Genomic DNA, 21,564 nt, shown 5'->3' with positions numbered 1-21,564 from the left:
AGTCCCCGTGGGAGGGGCAACAAGTTACAAACTTTGACCAGTGCTTACATATAATAATGGTTATTGGGAAGTGTACAGGCGTTTTCAGGAGGATTTTTTTTGGTTGGGGGAGGGGTTGAGAAGAGGGGGATATGCTGGGGGAACTTTCCATCGATAGTTTGTCATGGGGGAAGAAAATCTCCATGAAGGGAGTGCAGGGTTTACTAGCATTATTTAAAAAAAAAAACAATGAAAAAATAAATATGAAAAAGTTCTTTCAGCTGGAAGTAAGGAGCAGAATTAAAACTTAAAACAAACAGAAATTATTACCCATTTGAGGGGCTCACCTCCTCCTAATACCTCGCTCTTTACGCTAAAGTATTTTTAGTAATTTCAACTATTTATTCTACTGCTTTTATGATTCTGGGGTCATTCTTAATGAATTGGGACAAAATTTAAGCTTTAGTGTAAAGAGCGAGGATCTGACAAGGGGGCGAACCCCCTCATATATGTAATAAAAAAATGAGAATATAAAAGTTCTTTACGTAAGCTAATTTATAAGTTACGTAAATCTTTTACTAATAAAAATATTCGTAAAAAATTAAAAATTCTAGTTGCCTTTTTAATTAACCAAAAAATTGGAGGGCAACTAGGCTTCCTCCCCCGCTCTTTTTTTCTCAAAATCATTCGATCAAAATTATGAGAAAGCCATTTAGCAAAAAAAAAATGCAAATGTTGTTTTAATTATTCCTCTGAGGAGAGCCAAAATCAAAACATGCATTGATTCAAAAATGTCCAGAAATTAAATAAAAAAAAACAAGTTTTTTTTAACTGAAAGTAAGGAGCGACATTAAAACTTAAAACGACCAGAAATTACTTCGTACATGAAAGAGGCTGCTTCCTCATCAACGCCCCGCTCTTTACGCTAAAGTTTTTTATTGTTTTAAAAAGAAGAATTGAGAGAAAGAGTCAAATTTTAGCGTAAAGAGCGAGGCGTTGATGAGGAAGCAGCCTCTTTCATGTATGAAGTAATTTCTGGTCGTTTTAAGTTTTAATGTCGCTGCTTACTTTCAGTTAAAAAAACTTGTTTTTTTTTATTTAATCAGAAGATAAAGTGTGTATTCCAGTATATATATATATATATATATATATATATATATATATATATATATATATATATATATATATATATATATATATCTGTCATGTCTCTGGAATGGCTAAGGATATTAAGTTGAACCTGTCAGGGAATGTTAATTAGGACGTTCAACTAAGCCAAAAAGGCATTATGTACATCCAGGCTGTCAATATGCCATATCTGCAGTGTCTTGGGAACAGCTATGGGTGTTAAGTTGAAATTTCCATGGAATGTTGAGGGGCATAATGACTTAAACCTATACCATGTGCATCCTAGTTTTCAAAATTGTGTGCGTGTAGTATCTTGTTGAAACTTTCTGGGAGTGTTGAGGGGATTTTGAACCAAATCAAGATAAACTATTTACAGCCAGTTTGTCAAAATGACATATCTGTACTATCTCAGTAATGGTAAGAGTATTGAGTTGAAAATTTTAACAGATGTTGGAGTTTAAAAAAAGATGCTATGTGCATCCAGGCTGTCTAAAGGTTGTATGTGAAATATCTCAAGATAATCTATGAGTATCAAGTTAAAACTTTCACATAATATTGAAGGGGATGTTGGATCAATAGAAAGACATTATCTGCATCCAGGTTTCTGAAATGACATCTTTTCCACACCACACCAAAAATATTCTCACGACGAAATTTATGCAACAACTGTGTTTGATACAATGAGTACCAATGCTCAGATCTCTTGGTAACTTAAGAACTTAAATTAGTATCCAATATTTTTAATTCTTGTGCAGAAAACCTCAAAAACTAGAAACATATCTGTAACATTAACGAATGATAAAACTTGGGCTATCAAAAATGAAAAGAAATTAATTTTTAGAAGAGCTCTTTGAAAAAGAAGTTTTCAAAGAAAAGTAGAACCATATTAAAATGTTATACTCAAGTCAAACTTAAAACGAACAGAAATTACTGTTAATAAGAGTTTGGCTGCTATCAACTCCCTACTCTTATACCTTTTAAAGGCTATTGGGTCATTTGCGCTTCACTGAAAACCAATATTTTATAAACATTATTTTTAAAATTTTAACATCGAAGAAAAAGAAATGTTACATAAAATCTTGAATTGCTGAGATTTTCGTCAGTCATTTCCAGTCATATTGATTATAGTGATTTCACTTTATTCTACTTATTTTTTGTCAATGTTTTGAAAAATTAAACCGCATTGTTCAAAATACATATAGTTTTCAATAAAACGCAAATGACACAATAACCTTCAAAAAGCTTATGGATGGCGAGGAAAAGTAGCCAAACTCCCATTTGTAGTAATATCTGTTCGTTTTAAGATTGTCTCTCTTTTTTTTATTCATCTGTATCTGTCACTTTTAGGTTCGATGTAATTATTTAATGTAATTTCTATTCGTTTAGCGTTTAATTTATTCGTCGATAGCAATTTCAGACCTTTTCAAATTTGAACTATTAAAGGACTATTTCTTCTCGTCTAATGTTTTAATATGGCTCTTTACTTTTCTTTTAAATACCGTTTTTCAAACGTTTTTCGAACGTCTAAAGTTTTAATATGGCTCTTTACTTTTCTGTGAAATATGGTTTTTCAGAAAATCATTTTTTCAGTTAATGCACAAAAAACGTTTAAGAGGAGAAGATATCCTGCCCAACCTAACTCTGCTGTGTGCATCAAGTGCCAAATATGACTTCGGGTATTTCAGCTACTCTAAACATTATAGAACGTTTACTAAAAAAAGTTATTTGTTGGATGTTTAATTGAAATCCCAATCGTTATTCTCGCCATCTGATATTAGCATGTTTTGTTTTAATGACTTCATTTTGCCACATCGTTAATCTTTAGGTATACATACTGCTCTAGAAAAATTACAACAGACATTTTAAAGATAAAAATTAAATTTGAAATGTGAAATTATGTGTTAGCACTTTGTTTATTTGTTTTTTTTGTCTTTTTTTTTCGAGGATAGCATTTCTGAGGAAAATTTGAAATTCCAGTGAAAAATCCATATTTAAAATACATACGGTCTTCACTAAAGTGCATCTTTAGCTTCATAACAAAATATACTGAGTCCTTGTGGGATCCTCCATATTTAGGGTAATTTCTGTTTCTTTTCTTTTGATATCACTCTTTATTCTCAGAAAATATATATATATATATATATATATATATATATATATATATATATATATATATATTCCCTAATCACATTGAAATTAAGTTAATTTTACCTCACTGGAGAGATAAGGAAATTGAAAATTCCCCTGAGTATGTCCTCTGTTCAGATTTTGACCCCTCCCTTCCTTCTCCTCTTAAAAAGTCTGATACCCCATTGTGAACCTTATATGCTGGTTTAGTTTGTTCACATTTTTCACCTTTCTTCCAGTTCTTGGGCTAATATAGTACTTACAAAGTGTTGTTGGTTTAGCATTTTAGAACATGGTTTGAAATGGGTTTTTACTGTTTTTTTCTTGCAGGTGTTAATTGATATGGGCCAAGATATTATTTTAGTCGAAATGTCTTCTAATAGTGGCGACAGAACTAACTATAATTTCCGAGCCCTTCAAGAAATTAAAAATTCTCTTCAGCCTTACGAAAACGATCCTGGACCTGTGTTAAATTCCGATTTAACAAGACAGCATCTGGTTGCTCAACAACTATTGAACCTAGGTTTTCAAAAGGTAATGGTAATAGTTCTTACTTAAATTTTCACGTAATATTTTCAGAGTGCTTCTGTTAAAAAACAAATCTATTTTTCATGTCTGGGAGGGGGGCATTAATTAAAAATATATTATTATCAGGGCCTGAATCATCTTGTTAAAACTGTTTCACTTTTTTTGGTTGGAGGTGCCAATATTCAGGTATTTCTTCAACATTCTTGCCCCAGCAGTATACACTAGAATAGAAGAAAAATCGGATGTAGAACATTTATTAGAATTTTTCAATTGTCAAAACATTAATAACTTTTTTTATTAACTATTTTACTAGTATGATGTATTTAAATCCCAGACTAAATTTATAGATGAAATTTAAAACCCAATAGGCTTAAATTGTGTGTAAGAATTCATATTAAACTTCCCCTTACGAATGGGCGTATCTTTCATTTTTAGAATTAAACAGGAGGGTAAATATGAAATCTTTCTTTAAAAAAAAGTTTTTGTTTAGAGATAGAAATAACGAAAAAGGTCAGGAAAATAACAGACTTGTTTTAATTTTCGCATTGAGCTCGTGTAATTATGTGTGATAATCTTTGATGCAGAGGTGTTTAACAATTTTTTTTCCCTGACCATGGACTAGAATAAAATAATTTAAAACGAATAATACTAACAGTACATCCTCAGTTCTCTTTTTTTTTTCGTACAAAACTGCAAATCTGATTTTTAGTTTTTAGAAAGGTTTACAATTTTTCCGCTTTTTTGTCTTTGAAATGGTTGAAAAAGTAGCTTCTTTGACCTATTGGGCCCGAGAAGTGAATGCAAAGACTTAAAACTCAAGAATAACTCTATCTAAAACCAGAAAATTGGCTTTTGAAAAAGTTCTGGGAAATCACCATAACAAAAAAGTCACTCAGAGAAAAATAATTTACCAAGGAAGGGATAATTTACAGGAGGTAAATTATTAAAGTGGTAAATCGTGTGATTTACGAGGAAGAAGTTTTAATGTACCGAAAACATTAAAATGTAAACATTTTTGCCCCCCTGGCGCTGTGTTATTGTATATTCACACTTGAAAACCGGAATTGTCTACAATTTTTATTTTGTGTGTTATACAATTATTAAGAAACAAGCGTAAACTTTTCTTGTTTACAGATATGACCAACCAAACGGTTATAACACCCGACTAATCTGCATTTAATCCCCCAGTAATACAACAATCAAAAGGGTGGTACAGCCCTATGTTCAATAGGGCTATTGAACAAATATAGTATGTAACAATTAAGTACGGTAATAAAAATCATTTTGTCGGAATTACAAGAAACTAAGGATTTAATTAATATGTCAGTGGTCAACTAAAGAAATAAATAAAACAGAATAGGATTGTCCAACTGGTCTTGCCCAATGCTTATATGTTGGTAAGTCAATTAGCTAATGAACTTGTGTGCATAATCTTGAATAATTTTGATAAGACCAATAATTTGGAAAAATTAGAAAAATTGAGATATTTCTAACTTACGAACGAGTAATTGGATCTTAATGAAATTTGATATTTAGAAGTACCTCGTAACTCAGACCTCTTGTTTTAAATCCCGACCGGATCCATTGTCATTGGGGGGCGTTGGGGGGGGGACTGGAAATCTTGGAAAACGCTTAGATTTGAGGGATTTGGATGAAACTTTGTGGGAATAATAAGCACAAGTCCTAGAGACGTGATTGACATAACCAGACCGGATCTGCTCTCTTTGGGGGACCTAATTTGGTAATTTGGAAAAATTAGAAAAAATGAGGTGTTTTTAACTTACCAACGGGTGATTGGATCCTAATGAAATTTGATTTTTGGAAGGACCTCGTGTCTCAGAGCTCTTATTTTAAATCCTGACTGGATCCGGTGACATTAGGGGGAGCTGGAGGAAGAAACCGGAAATCTTGGAAAACGCTTAGAACGGACAGATCGGAATGAAACTTGGTGGGTAGAATAAGCAAATGTCGTAGATACTTGATTGACGTAACCAGACTGGATCCGCTCTCTTTGGGGGAGTTAGAGGGGTCCAGTGCTTTGCCGAGTTTGGTGCTTCTGGACGTGCTAGCATGATGAAAATTTGTAGGCATGACAGGGACCTGCACAAATTGACTTGATAAAATCGTTTTCCCCGATTCGACCATCTGGGGGGCTGAAGGGAGAGGAAAAATTACCAAAAAATTAGGTATTTTTAATTTACGAGTTGGTGATCAGATTTTAATGAATTTGGATATTTAGAAGGACCTCGTGTCTCGGAGCTCTTATTTTAAATCCCGACAGGGATTAAGCCTCTGATTTTCCTTTTAAATCAATCTACTGATTCTTAGAATTTTGATAGAGCTCATGCCATATGAGTTCTTGGCTCTTCCGACCTCGTCACAAGTGCCATATGTTCTCTTAGCTCTTGTTCATCTTTCAGTAAAATGTTTAATTTTGAATTGTAGTCATTGGTATCCATTACCACTGAAGTGTTACCCTTGTCTGCATTTGTAATAATAATAGATTCATCCCTTCTTAAATTATTAAAAATGTTTATATCTTTGATAGAATTGTTTGGGATTTCTGGTTTTAAAGCAAACTTTGACAGGGTTTTCACTTTAGAAGCTCTTACAAGGCTAACATCTTTGATTAGGATGGGGTTTCTGTGTAAAGATGTTTCTATTGAAGAGATAATTGCTTCTACTGGACTTTATTAGTTTTAAAGCAAAATTTTTGACCTTTTTCTAATACGGACTTTTCTTGTAATGTTAAGGTCCTTGATGAAAAATTAACTACACCTGGTCCAAGAGTTGACGAAGGTATTACTGCTTTTTTTCGGATAATTTTAAAAACTTTTTAAGTAATCTTTCTCTGGAAAGGTGAAAGTCATCATTGAAGTGATTTCTTGCTGTTTGTTGAATAAAACAAAAATCACTTGGACTCGCCTTTTTTTATATAACATTTTCCAGGAAAAAAGCTCTTCACTAATAAAGCTCTTCTTCTCTTTTTATCTTTAATCAGATGATTTAAAGTTTTGAGATGTAGACCTCGTTCGAACTTTTTTCCTTTTAAAATGCCTAAATATAGATTGAATTTTATGGAGGGTGGCAAAATCCTTTTCTTCTTACATTGATGAAGAAAATCTTGTTGATTTATAACATTTGCGTGTCTCTTATGGGTGTCAATATATTTAGACACCTCCTTGGTCACATTATCCCCATATACTCGACGTAGATAACTTCGAAGATCACGCTGCCTTTGCATGGCGAAAATCTAACAGTTCAAAAAACTGGATATTTTGGACACATATACAGTGTCCATCATCAGCAGTAAAAACTAAAAGACATTTAAAAAAAATATACCCAATAAACTAATTACATATAGTTTATTGCTCTTATTTTTTTTTTCAATGCAACAGCGGAAGCAAATCTCCTTGACCTTTTCGGTTCCTGTTCATTAGATTTATCTGACATATCAGGTGGACAGAGGTCAAAGCTCTTAGGTGAAAAGAGATTTACTTTATTTGACCTCAGTAAATGATCATAAATCGAATTCAATTCAAATTCACCTGTATCTCTGTTTATGGAATTATTCTTGAATATAATTTTTTTTAATTTCGATTGTTTCCCTGAGAATTTGCTTTAAACCTTGGTCCCTAGAAATCAAAGAAGCATTCTCAAACAAAATAAAATGATTTGGATAATTATAAATATGTTCGGATAGAGCCGACATGAAATCTTCAGGTTTGGAATTTTGCTTTAAAGACGATGAAATAGAATTAAGATGTGGTAGTAATCTCATTTTCAAATTCTAATTAGTACGTCCCACATAAGACCTGTCACAAGTACATGGGATTTTATAAATCCCACTTTGTTGCTCTACGGAAGTTCGATCCTTTCCAGAATTTAAAAAACTAGCCAAAGTATTACTATCTCTTAAAGCTACCTTTAAACCAATATATTGTAACATTCTTTTAAGTTTTTCACTCAGCCCTGGAACATATGGTAAAGAACAAAAAACGTCTTTCTTTTCTGGTATTTCCAGGATATCGTTGGAAAATTCTACAAATTTTTTCCTTCTTTTTGAAAAAGTCACCTGATATGTCAGATAAATCTAATGAACTGGAACCGAAAAGGTCGAGGAGACTTGCTTCCACTGTTGCATTGAAAAAAATTAGCGCAATAAACTATATGTAATTACTTTATTGGGTATAATTTTTTATGGCACTTGATATTAACCAAGTGACATATAGCAATCGCCAATTCTGTCGGTCTGTCTGTCTGTCTGTCGGTCCCGGTTTTGCTTCTTTAGCAAATTCTGATAAATCGTTTTCTGATAAATCTAATGAACTGGAACCGAAAAGGTCGAGGAGACTTGCGTCCACTGTTGCATTGAAAAAAATTAGCGCAATAAACTATATGTAATTAGTTTATTGGGTATAATTTTTTATGGCACTTGGTATTAACCAAGTGACATATAGCAATCGCCAATTCTGTCGGTCTGTCTGTCTGTCTGTCGGTCCCGGTTTTGCTTCTTTAGGCACTTCCAGGTAAACTAGGACGATGAAATTTGGCAAGCGTATCAGGGACTGGACCAGATTAAATTAGAAATAGTCGTTTTCCCGATTTGACCATCTGGGGGGGGGGGGGGAGTGGGGGCCCGGTTAATTCGCAAAAAATAGAAAAAATGAAGTATTTTTAACTTATGAGCGGTTGATTGGATCTTAATGAAATTTTATATTTTGAATGATATTGTGTCTCAAAGCTATTATTTTAAATCCTGACAGGATCTGATGACATTGGGGGGAGTTGGAGGGGGGAAACCTAAAGTCCCGGTTTTGCTACTTTAGGCACTTCCAGGTAAGCTAGGACGATGAAATTTGGCAAGCGTATCAGGGACCGTACCTGATTAAGTTTGAAATAGTCGTTTTCCCGATTTGACCATCTGGGGGGGGGCGGTTAATTCGGAAAAAATAGAGAAAATGAAGTATTTTTAAATTTTGAGCGGGTGATTGGATCTTAATGAAATTTGATGTTTGGAATGATATTGTGTCTCAGAGCTCTTATTTTAAATCCCGACCGGGTCTGATGACATTGGGGGGAGTTGGAGGGGGGAAACCTAAAATCTTGGAAAACACTTAGAGTGGAGGGATCGGGATGAAACTTGATGGGAAAAATAAGCGCAAGTCCCAGATACGTGATTGACATAATTAGAACTGATTCGTTCTCTTTGGGGTAGTTTTTTTTTGGGGGGGGAGTAATTCTTAAAAATTAGAAAAATGAGGTATTTTCAACTTACGAACGGGTTATCGGATCTCAATGAAATTTAATGTTTAGAAGGATATCGTGTCTTAGAGCTCTTATTTTAAATCCCGACCGGATCTGGTGATGGGGAGTTGGGAGGGGGAAACCTAAAACTTGGAAATCACTTAGAGTGGAGGGATCGGGATGAAACATGGTGGGAAAATTAAACACAAGTCCTAGATAGATGATTGACATAAACGGAACGGATCCGCTCTCTTTGGGGTAGTTGGGGGGGAGTATTTCTGAAAAATTGAAAAAAATGAGGTATTTTTAACTAACAAACGGGTGATCGGATCTCAATGAAATTTGATATTTAGAAGGATATCGCGGCTCAGAGCTCTTATTTTAAACCCGTCCGGATCTGGTGACAATGGGTGGAGTTGGGAGGGGGAAACCTAAAACTTGGAAAACACTTAGAGTGGAGGGATCGGGATGAAACTTGGTGGGGAAAAAACACGAGTCCTAGATACTTGATTGACATAACCAGAACGGATCCGCTCTCTTTGGGGTAGTTGGGGGAGGGGGTTAATTCTGAAAAATTAGAAAAAAGGAGGTATTTTTAACTTACGAACGGGTGATTGGATCTCCATGAAATTTGATATTAGAAGGATATCGTGTCTCAAAGCTCTTATTTTAAATCCTGACCGGATCTGGTGACATTGGGGGAAGTTTGGGGTGGGGAAACCTAAAATGATGGAAAAAGCTTAGATTGGAGGGATTGGGATGAAACTTGGTTGGAAAAATAAGATGAAGTCTTGCATACGTGATTTACATAATTGGAACGGATCCGCTCAATTGCGAGGGGGGGTAATTCTGAAAAATAAGAAAAAAATGACGTATTTTTAACTTACGAAGGAGTTATCGGATCTTCATGAAACTTCATATTTAGAAGGATCTCGTAACTCAGATCTCTTATTTTAAATCTCAACCAGATCCAGCGTAATTGGAGGGGGGGCAGTTGAGGGGAACCAGAAATCTTAGAAAATACTTAAGAGGTGAGATCAGGATGAAACTGGATGGGAAGAATCAAAACCTGTCTAAGATACGTGACTGACATAACTGGACCGGATCTGCTCTCTTTGGTGGAGTTGGGGGGGGGGTAATTTTGAAAATTGAGGCATTTGTAACTTACGAAAGGGTGACCAGATCTTAATCAAATTTGATATTTAGAAGGATCTTGCGCTTTAAAGCTCTAATTTTAAATACCGATCAGATCCTGTGACATTCGGGGGAGTTGGAGGGGGAAACCGGAATTCTTGGAAAACGTGAAAATTGGGGTATTTTTATTTTACGAACAGGTGATCGGATCGTAATGAAATTTGATATTTAGAAGGAATTTATGTCTCAGAGCTCTTATTTCAAATCCCGACCAGATCTTTTGACATTGGGGGGAGTTGGAGGGGGAAATCTTGGAAAAACACTTGGAGTGTAGGAATCGGGATGAAGCTTGGTGGATAGAATAAACAAATGTCCTTGATACGTGATTGACTAAACCATACTGGATTAGCTTTTTTGCGGGGGAGTTGAGGGAAGGGGTTCAGTGATTTGGAGAGTTTGGTGCTTCTGGACGTGCTAAAACGATGAATATTGATAGGCGTGTCAGGGAGCTTCACAATTTGACTTGATAAAGTCGTTTTCCCAGATTCGACCATCTGGGGGGCAAAAGGGAGAGGAAAAATTAGAAAAAATTAGGTATTTATAACTTACGAGTGGGTGATCGGATCTTAATGAATTTTGATATTTAGAAGGACTTTGTGACTCAGAGCTCTTATTTTAAATCTTGACCGGCATTAAGCCTCTTATTTTCCTTTTTAAATCAATCTATTGATTTATAGAATTTTGCTAGAGCTCATACCATATGATCTCTTGGCTCTTAGCTCTTCTTGCCTCGTCACAAGTGCCATATGAGCTCTTAGCTCTTGTTTATTTTTAATGTCTATTGCTGATGATGGACATATCCAGTTAAAAAAAAATAAAGTAATTTTATATTTGTGTCACTGTCAATTAAGAGGTTTCAACCCTATTTTGAACTGTTATATTTTCCTTTAAGACCAAAATCCAGATTCTTGGAATGTTTAAAAAAAAATCCAATACTCTTTTGGTAAATAAAACTTTTCGAAGCCTTCATGGGCCAGGCCAAGTTTTTGCTGGTTTCATTTTCTCCCTCTGGAAAAGTGTCTGAAGTTGGAATAAATATATGAAAATAAGTAAGGGTTTTACTCACATTAGACAAACAAATACGTCAACCACCAGAAGCAAACTTATTTAGGATAACAACTCCTTAAGAACAAAAACCCCGAATATTTACGTTGTTATCAACCAACAAAGAGAACGAAGAAAAAGAAAGAAAAAAAGACAGGAGAAGCGAAGTAAGAAAAGTAGCGTGACTCATTCTCACTCGACTTGGTATTATTTTAAAAAAAACACTTAAACAACAAGTCACAATTACCTTTCTCTCACTACAACCCACTAAAAAAGCAAACAAAAAATCAAATGAGAGATTGCTCGAAAGAAAAGCCACAAAGAATAATCACTAAAACGAAAAGTCTTTAATCTGCTTCTAAAACTTGCTTCTTATTTTTTCCATTAATAACTTACTTGAGGAACTTTTATAATACCCTGTCCAAACATGACAGATGGAGTAAATGATACTGGGTCTACAGGAAAAGGAGTTCCTATTTGGGGTGCTAGTTTGGTTGAGGATGGGGATCACTACAAGCCACGAACAATGCACCGAAACATTGTGGCAGTAATCTGTGCTAATATTTAAACATATTTAACACTACGTAAACCTTAGATTTCCACGTAAACAGAAAATATGTAATTCAACAAATCTTTGTCTCACTGATGCATCATTTTATCACCACAATTCACTCTGACGGTTAAATTCTGGATCATGCAGAGAAGAAGTAAATGAGTTGGTGAAGTGCTTGACCAGACAACGTCACAGTACAGAAGGCAAGGGTAAGCAATGGAGAAATGTAGAGTAATTGGGGATAAACTTGTCTAATTTTCTCATATTTCTAACCTTCTGTCCAACTTTACTACATCAAAGCTGTATGTGGGATTATAACTATCAGTTGTAAGCCCTTGTCAGATCTTGTCAAACAATGCAAGGAAAAGAAATAAGTCAATGATTATGTAAGGAATTTTTACCACCATTATTGGATAATTATGTAGCTTTAGAGGCCTTCAAACTATTAGGAAAAATACCATATTTTATAAACAGATTAAATAGGTACACCAAATGTTCCAATTCAACTTGACACGCGTGCTTCAAGACTACCAGTGAAAAATAATCACTGTCTGCGGCATTGCCCTTGTTATCAAACAGCCTTTCGGAGCTTCTTAATATTTACTGGACTATACTCCATACGCTAATATACAACAAACAAAACTTCATATTCATATCAAGCTCACTATTTAAAAAAAAAAAATGAAACTATGACCTTTCTAACTCATTGAATCGAAAAAGGGATCTCAGTCGAATTTCAGTCAATCAGATCGTGCTTTAGGATTTTTATCATCTGGTCTGTAAAAAAATTCTCTCACAAGAAAACTCCAAAGTGATCGGAGATATCTCTAATCACAACGTAAGCTGAATCATACTTAATAAAAAAAAATGTCAATCGACCACTCGGAGGTAGCAGTAATTTGAGTACACATATTCACCAGAGGAGACATATCGTAGCAAGACAGCATATTCAGAAGTTTCCGAACTTTAGGATTTAACGTTGCTTTATTAAGGCTCAGAGTAAAGTCACCACGCACGAACAAATGGTTTTATCCTCATTAAGCGCATCAAACTGTTTCTCTAATAGCCCCGGTATCATCTTCTCGCACAACGCTATATATGTGCCAGTTTTTGACAAAAATTAAATGATTCGCATTTCCTACCTTCTAGCCTCCCAGCTTTGCCCCCTGTGGTTTTTGTTTATATCCGTAAATGAAAATTAACATGAAAGTAAAACATTTTGCCGACGTCGCTGAGGCAAAGAAGGAAACGGCGGAGGCTCAGTTGGGCATCGGACTAGATGCGTGAAAAACGCTTCGAATTACAAGCATTTCAATTCAACTGGAAAACTACTAATGGAGGCATTTAGGATGAACCTACTTCAAAGAGGATTGAAGGCTTTGTTTAAGAAGAATGAATAAATGAAAATATTTTTTTATTATGCAATTACTAAGACAGGAATCTAAAATGACATTTTGACTTTGTGTTTTGCTTCAATCCTTTGACAAGTGTATGCCGACTCCCTATAGATAATCTTTACTTTGAAGCATTCGGGGATTGATTCCTATCGGTGTTTTTTCTTCTTCTTTTTTCATTCACTATTTTCTTGTTTTCTATATATGAATGATTGCCTCCGCCGAATCATTTTTATAAAGCTAACCTTCATCTATATTAGTTGGTTTTTATTCTATTGAATGGTTGGTAAAGGGATTAAGATAATTGGCCCTTGTCAGTTTAAAATGTGTCTGCATCTAGCTGAAGGACTTAGGGAATTCGCATTTTGAATCAAAAATCCGTTGTGTAATATTACATGCTATTATAACGAAGGCTTTTAGGATGGACCTACTTTAAAAGGATTGATTCTTATTGATTTGATGTAAACTTATTAATTTTAGGATACAATTGCTCGAGCATTTCTTGCTACTGGTGGCACCAATCTTGAAGCAACCTATGAATGGATACAGGCTCAAAAGGACCCTCCACCACCTCCTCGAACTCAGGGTTCGTTTTTAATTCATTGTTTATAAATTAAGCGTGATTCTTGCTGATTTAAATATAGTTATGATATATGGGATGGAAACAAGATCGATCTAGGTTCCAAAAGGTATTAATGTAATTATAGTATTCGAAATTTTCTTATTAGTAGCCTAGTATAGACTGAAGTCAATTTTGCAAATTGTGAGGAATTTGTTTTTTTTTTTGCTTTTTTTGAAAAAATAACAGCATTTCTTACGAAAATCGTTTGTGATGGCTAATACAAAGAAAATGAAATTGTGCTACTTTGTTAAATCAATTTTTCATAATGTTTCTAAAAAGCCAAAGTTTTTCAAAGAAAAGCAAAGAGCTATATAATGACTCCGTCATATATGTCAAGTAACTCAAACTTAACACGAACATAAATTATTATCAGTGAATAAGTAAAACCCAAAACGAACAGAAATTAAACTGAATAACCAAATTAAACATAAAGGTAACAAATACCGCTATGGATGAATAAATGGATCCCAAAGATAACAAAAATTAGAATGAAAATAATCAAGTCAAACCTAAAAGAACATAAATTACCACTAGTTGGAATATGGCTACCACCCTTTGAACCTTCTAAAGGCACGAGTGTCATTTGCCCTTTATTGAAAAACATTTATGTTTCGTGCAGCGTGTATTGTCATTGTTGTTTCGTTTTTTTTTTGCCAGGTCTTTAACTATTACACACATGAGGAATGTTTCATCAGGGCTAATCAAGGTTAAAGTGGTGTCACCACCCTCCCAAACCTCCTAATAGCTTAAGTGTTATTTGTGTTTTTATTGAAAACAATGTGTATTTTGAATAATGTGGTTTATATTTGTCAAAACATCGATAAAAAGAAGGAAGATAAACACCACTATAATCAAGAAGAAATAATGAGAGTAGACTGTTTGTTTAATATATAATGAAATTAGTTACTGGAAATCCTAGCAATTTTTGATTGTCAGTGTTACAAAAGATGTACTGTTTAAAATGTTCGTTTTAAGTTTGACTTAACTATTCTATTAAAAATACCTTTGTATGTTATATTTTGTTGTAACTTTGTTTTAATGTCATAGTGCAGTTTCTGTTTCTCTTAGGATTCATATGTAATATGAGAACCCTGCATCAATACAAATTCTGTTGTACTAGCTACCGTCCTCATGTTTAATGTCACTATTCGTTTCAATAACTGTTCGTTTTGTTTTTTATTGATTCATTGATAGTAATTTATGTTCGTAATAATTTTGAAGTATTTTACTACTTTTTTTCTGCTCGTTTTAGGTTTTGATAGGGGTCTTTATTTTTCTTTTTTTAATGTAAATTTTTTTAATTAATTCTTTTCGTTTGTAAATGAAATAGTCTAATTATTGGTTAATATAGGGGTTCTTTGTAAAGTGTTTTTTTTTCCGTTTTTGGGCTTAAGAGTAAGATTTTTGATTATAGTCCGTATTTCGGGAAATTTGAATACTCAGTCAATATTTTCGATCAAGTGTAGCTTTGTGTAATAAATCTTCGGTAATGGATTTACTATTGAATTTTGGGTGGATGGGAAGGCGCTTACTATTCATATAGATTTAAATTCCGTTTGGTCTTCTATACGACTGAACCAATCCTGACGCCCTTTAATCTACAGGTATCTTAATCCAGGATTATATTATATTAAATAAATTTTTTGAACAATTTTTTTTAGCTGTTTGTTTAAATTATTGTATGTGGGGGTTATTTAATAAAATTAATTTGAAAAAAAAAATTCCACAAAAGAAGTTTTTCAAAGAAAAGTAAAAAACTACATTAAATCAAAGAAGATCAAAATAATTTTCAGGCATAAAACTAAAGTAAACCACCATCAATAAGTAAATGAAACCCAAAACAAACAGAAATTACAATGAATAACTAAGTCAAACTCAAATGAGCAGAAACTTAGAGGAGTAGGGTTGACGCTTCCAATGCCATCTCAAGACAAGAACACCATTTGCGCTTATGGTCAATTTATCATCGCCTAATTATTCCTGATCAAAGTTCAAACTTAATACCCTAAGCCATTCTTGAGATATATCCTTTTGACAACCTGGACGCACGTATTGTGTTTTGATTTAGTTTGACTTTGCCCTGAGTATTCTTTGAAATTTTACCTTCGTATCCTTCGCTTTAGTAGTGCTAGTATCATAGCGGTAGGAGTAGTATTAGTAGTATCAATAGTAGCTGTAGTATTAGTAGTGATAGTAGTATGCACATATCACCTTTTTGTCAGTTGAATACCACCCTTGTCATGCTCTTGGAAGTTTCAGCTTGATACTCTTACCTGTTCCAAAGATATTGCTCATACGCCCTTTCAATTTTGTTGTATTTTTCCCTCAACGTTCCCTGAATTTTTCAACTTAATATCCTCAACCTTGGTTGTAGTCGCAATCGAAGCAGCAGTTGTAGTAGCGGTTTTAGTAGTAGCAGTAGTAGTAGCATTAGCGTTTTAACTTTTAGTCAATTAATCATCATTCCTCAAAAGTTCCAACTTAAGTAACAACTAACGTATCTTAGTTCCAACTAAGATAAGCCCTTTTGGAATCTTGCCTTCACAGGTTTTGAAGATTTCACGTCGGCTCAATTGGAACATATTTTTAATTATCCAAGTCATTTTATTTTGTTTGAGAATGTCTCTGTGATTTCTAGGGACCAAGGTTTAAAGCAAATTTTCAGGAAAACAATCGAAATTAAAAAAAAATTGTTCAAGAATAATTCCATAAACAGAGATACAGGTGAATTTGGATTGAATTCAATTTGTGATAATATACTGAGGTCAAATAAAGTAAATTTCATTTCACCTAAGAGCTTTGACCTCTGTTCATCTGATATCTATATATATAAAAATAAGTTGTCTGTCTGTGTGTCTGTCTGTGGATCAGGTGACGTCATGTTTCTGTGTTGACTGACGTCATGAAATTAGTTGTCGTCATTTTTGCTTTGACGGTGACGTCATTCAAGATATTTAAGACATATGTTCACGTAGAAATCTATTAATGTTTAAGTTTACAATGACTGATAAACTTACAATGGCAAAAGCCGATGAAGATGCTCAACGAGTCTATGCCAAAAACTTGCTGCTGATAGAGAAATTCAGAAAAGAAAGCGTGCCGAGGAACTACCAGAGCAACGCGAAAGCAGACTTGCTGCTAAAACAGAAAGTAAAAAAAAAGGCGTGCCGAGGAATCAAAAGAACAGCAAGGAAACAGGCTTGAGGCTGATAGAGAAAGAAAGAACAGAAAGCATGCCGAGGAATCAAAAGAACAGCAAGGAAACAGGCTTGAGGCTGATAGAGAAAGAAAGAACAGAAAGCGTGCCTAGGAACTACCAGAGCAACGCGGAAGCAGACTTGCTGCTAAAAGAGAAAGTGAAAAAAGAAGGCGTGCCGAGGAATTACAAGAACAGCAAGAAATCAGGCTTGCTGCTGATAGAGAAAGTAAGAAAAGAAAGCGTGCCGAGGAATCACAAGAACAGCAAGAAATCAGGCTTGCTGCTGATAGAGAAAGTAAGAAAAGAAAGCGTGCCGAGGAATCAGAGCAACCTGAAAGTTATCGCCTGGCATTCAGGTACAACCCAGTCGATGATTATAGCTTGAGTAGATGTGTTCAAATCGGGACAATGTCTAAAATTTGTCCCTATTGCAAGGCCTTGAAATTCAATGGTGAAACAATGGGAATGTGTTGCGCCTCAGGAAAAGTTAAACTTCCTCTATTGGCTGCACCACCAGAGCCATTGAAGACTTTCCTTACTGGAACTACGTCAGAATCTAAGCGTTTTTTGTCAAAAATCAGAAAATACAACTCATGTTTCCAAATGACGTCGTTTGGAGCCCAAATCGAAAATCCAGATCAATTTATGTCTACTTTCAAAGTAAAAGGGCAAATTTATCATAGAGCAGGGTCCCTTCTACCATTCTCAGGCGAGAATCATAAATTTTTACAATTGTACTTCATCAGTGATAGAAATTCTGAATTGAATGCACGTTGCGAAATTTCTCCCAACGTTGAAAGGACAATCGTTTCCCAATTGCAACATCTTTTCCACGAAAATAATAATTTAGTGCGTCTGTTCAAAACAGCCATCGATTTGATGCCTACTGATACGCATAAAATTGTTATTTCCGCTGACAAAACGCCTCCTGGCCAACATGTGCGTAGATACAATGCTCCAATTATCGACGAAATGGCAATCGTTATGGTCGGTGATCAGTTTTTACCTCGAGATATTACTCTTCATAAGCGAAACGCTCAGTTGTTAAGAATTGCTGAAACTCATCGATGCTACGATGCCCTACAATATCCTATCATTTTTTGGGATGGAGCCGACGGCTATCACTTTAATATTAAATTGATGAATCCAGCCACTAACAAAGAAATGAATAAGAAATGCAGTGCAATGCATTATTATTCCTATAGACTAATGATTCGGCAGCATGAAGAAAATTATATTTTAAAATGCCGTGAATTGTTCCACCAATTCGTCGTTGATATGTATGCTAAAATTGAATCAGAACGTTTGCTATATATCCGCCTGAATCAGACCAAGCTCCGCTCTGAACAATACATTCATTTGCGAGATGCAGTTATAAATGACGGTAATACCACAAACGTTGGAAGGTTAACAATTTTACCTTCGTCATATGCTGGCAGTCCCCGTCATATGCATGAATATGCTCAAGATGCTATTGCGTATGTTCGTCTCTCTGGTCGTCCAGATTTATTTATTACATTTACATGTAATCAATCTTGGGACGAGATACTGCAGCTTTTACTTCAAGGACAATCATTACAAGACATTACGGCCCGTGTCTTCCGGCAAAAGTTGAAATCACTGATAAACTTCATAGTAAAACTTGAAGTGTTTGGGTCAGTGCGATGCTGGATGTACTCAGTGGAATGGCGAAAACGAGGTTTGCCACACGAACATATACTAATCTGGCTACATAAAAAAATTACTTCGAACGAAATTGATGATGTGATTTCCGCTGAAATACCTGATAAAAATGTCGATAAGGGGTTACATGATATTATTGTAAAAAATATGATACATGGACCTTGCGGTGCACTGAACAAAAATTCACCATGCATGGCCAAAGGAAGGTGCACAAAGCAATATCCTCGACTTTTAGTATCAAACACAATTACTGGCAATGATGGTTACCCACAATATAGAAGAAGATCTACTGAAGATGGCGGTAAAACAGCAATAATAAAGAAGCGTAACGGTACCACCATCGAAGTAGATAACCAGTGGGTTGTTCCATATTCCCCATTATTATCAAAAACATTTAATGCACACATAAACGTTGAATACTGTAACTCTGTAAAGGCAATCAAATACATATGTAAATACGTCAACAAAGGCAGTGACATGGCAGTTTTTGGCTTGCAGCCCGAAATCAAAGATTTCGATGAAATCGTACAATATCAGGCTGGAAGATACATAAGCAGTAATGAAGCTGTTTGGCGAATTCTTTCATTTCCGATACATGAACGTAGTCCAGCTGTTGTTCACTTAGCGGTACATTTACAGAATGGTCAACGTGTTTATTTCACGGAAACCAACGTGCAACAAAGAGTCCTGAATCCACCGGATACAACATTAACAGCTTTTTTTTCGCTTTGCAAAAATGATTTTTTGGCAAAAAAAACTGCTGTATACTGAAGTGCCTTCGTATTACACGTGGAATACTTAAAAATAAAGTATTTGAACGTCGAAAACAGGGTAAGTCAGTCGACGGCCAACCTACCATCTTCAAAGATACCACGATAGGAAGACTCTACACCGTTCACCCCAATCAACATGAATGCTTCTTTCTACGCCTGCTTTTGGTGAATGTACCCGGTCCGACATCCTTTGAGTATTTGAGGACTGTAAATGGTACTATACATGACACTTACCGTAGTGCATGCCAAGCTCTGAATTTATTGGAGAATGACCAACACTGGGATAACTGCATCAATGACGCGTGCGAAACGTCAACCCCAAGTCAAATTCGTGCATTGTTTGGCATCATTTTAACAACTTGCTCTCCATCAGCTCCTACAGAGTTATGGGAAAAATATAAGTCAAAAATGTCCGAAGATATACTCCATCGAAAACAGTTAGAGACGTCAGATATGACTTTTGATTTTACATCAGAAATTTATAACTACACTTTAATTGTTATAGAAGATATGTGCGTACGTATGGCAAACAAACCTCTTCAGGATTTGGGAATGCCTTCACCTAACCGTATCGCTGCTGTTTCGACATGTGTAGAATTGGATCGTGAACAAAGTTACAGTACGAGTGATCTATTGTCGTATGTACAAAATAACATTTCCAAGTTAACGTCGGAACAAAAAGACATTTATGATACGATAATGCATTGTGTCGATAACAACGTTGGAGAAATTTTCTTTTTGGATGCGCCAGGAGGTACTGGTAAAACGTTTGTGATAAAACTGATTCTGGCATCAATTCGATCAAAAAATGATATAACGTTGGCAATTGCGTCGTCCGGAATAGCCGCAACATTGCTGCCTGGTGGAAGAACTGCTCATTCCGCTTTGAAATTGCCTCTGAACTTGCATTCTACAGAAACTCCCACGTGCAATATTTCCAAATCATCTGGGATGGGTAAAGTATTGCAGCAATGCAAACTTATTATATGGGATGAGTGCACAATGGCACACAAAAAATCGCTCGAGGCTCTGGATCAATGCTTGAAAGATTTGCGAGGGAAGTCGAAACCCTTTGGCAGCACATTGATATTGCTTGCGGGAGATTTCAGGCAAACATTACCTATAATACCTAGATCAACTCCTGCAGACGAAATGAATGCTTGCCTTAAAAATTCTAATTTATGGGCACACGTAAAAACATTAAAATTAACTACAAATATGCGTGTCCGATTGCAAAACGATGACTCTGGTCAAACATTTTCAGATCAATTGCTGGCAATGGGAAATGGAAAGCTCCCAGTAGACTCAATTTCAGGACGTATACAACTACCTGCTGATTTCTGTAATTTAGTGACGTCCAAAAATGAATTGATTGAAAAAGTATTTCCGAATATTCTAAAAAATTATAAAAATAATAAATGGCTAAGTGAAAGAGCGATTCTCGCACCCAAAAATATAGACGTCCACGAAATCAACAATATTGTTTTGACCAAGATTCGAGACCAGGCAGTCCTTTACAAGTCAGTCGACACAGTTTTGGAACCAAATGAAGCGGTTAATTATCCATCTGAATTTTTAAATTCCATAGATCTTTCAGGGTTTCCACCACACGTGCTACAACTAAAAATAGGCGTACCAATAATACTTTTAAGAAATATAAACCCACCAAAGCTTTGCAATGGCACTCGACTTGCCGTAAAAAAAACAATGGAAAACCTAATAGAGGCCACAATCTTGACAGGGCCTTTTGAGGGTGAGGCTGTTCTTATTCCTCGCATTCCCATGATTCCAACGGATCTGCCTTTTCAATTTAAAAGATTGCAATTCCCAATTCGATTAGCATTTGCAATCACCATTAACAAAGCTCAAGGTCAATCATTAGAAAAATGTGGTATAGATCTTAATACTGATTGTTTTTCCCATGGACAATTGTACGTTGCATGTTCGAGGGTCGGTAAACCTGACAATCTATTTATATGCAGCGACAATTGGACAGCGAAGAATGTTGTATATTCGCAAGTTTTACGCAGTTAATTTGTATTTTGGAACCAAATGAAGCGGTTAATTATCCATCTGAATTTTTAATTCCATAG

The 21,564-nt window shown here is 35.1% G+C and overlaps 1 protein-coding gene across 1 annotated transcript in view; it reads left to right on the top strand.

Moving 5' to 3' along the window:
- LOC136039625 (serine/threonine-protein kinase Warts-like) overlaps window positions 1-21,564 on the top strand; it is a 63,440-nt gene that overhangs the window by 6,648 nt on the left and 35,228 nt on the right. The window contains exons 2-3 of the mRNA XM_065723526.1: window positions 3,565-3,768; window positions 13,675-13,780. Coding sequence (XP_065579598.1) covers window positions 3,577-3,768; window positions 13,675-13,780 — 298 coding nt within the window. The 5' untranslated portion in view covers window positions 3,565-3,576. The remainder of the gene's footprint in view (window positions 1-3,564; window positions 3,769-13,674; window positions 13,781-21,564) is intronic.

Source organism: Artemia franciscana, chromosome 2 (genome assembly GCF_032884065.1).
Source record: "Artemia franciscana chromosome 2, ASM3288406v1, whole genome shotgun sequence".
Lineage (NCBI taxonomy): Eukaryota > Metazoa > Arthropoda > Branchiopoda > Anostraca > Artemiidae > Artemia > Artemia franciscana.
Note: the sequence above shows the minus strand (reverse complement) of the source record. Positions and strands in the feature narration are given on the sequence as shown.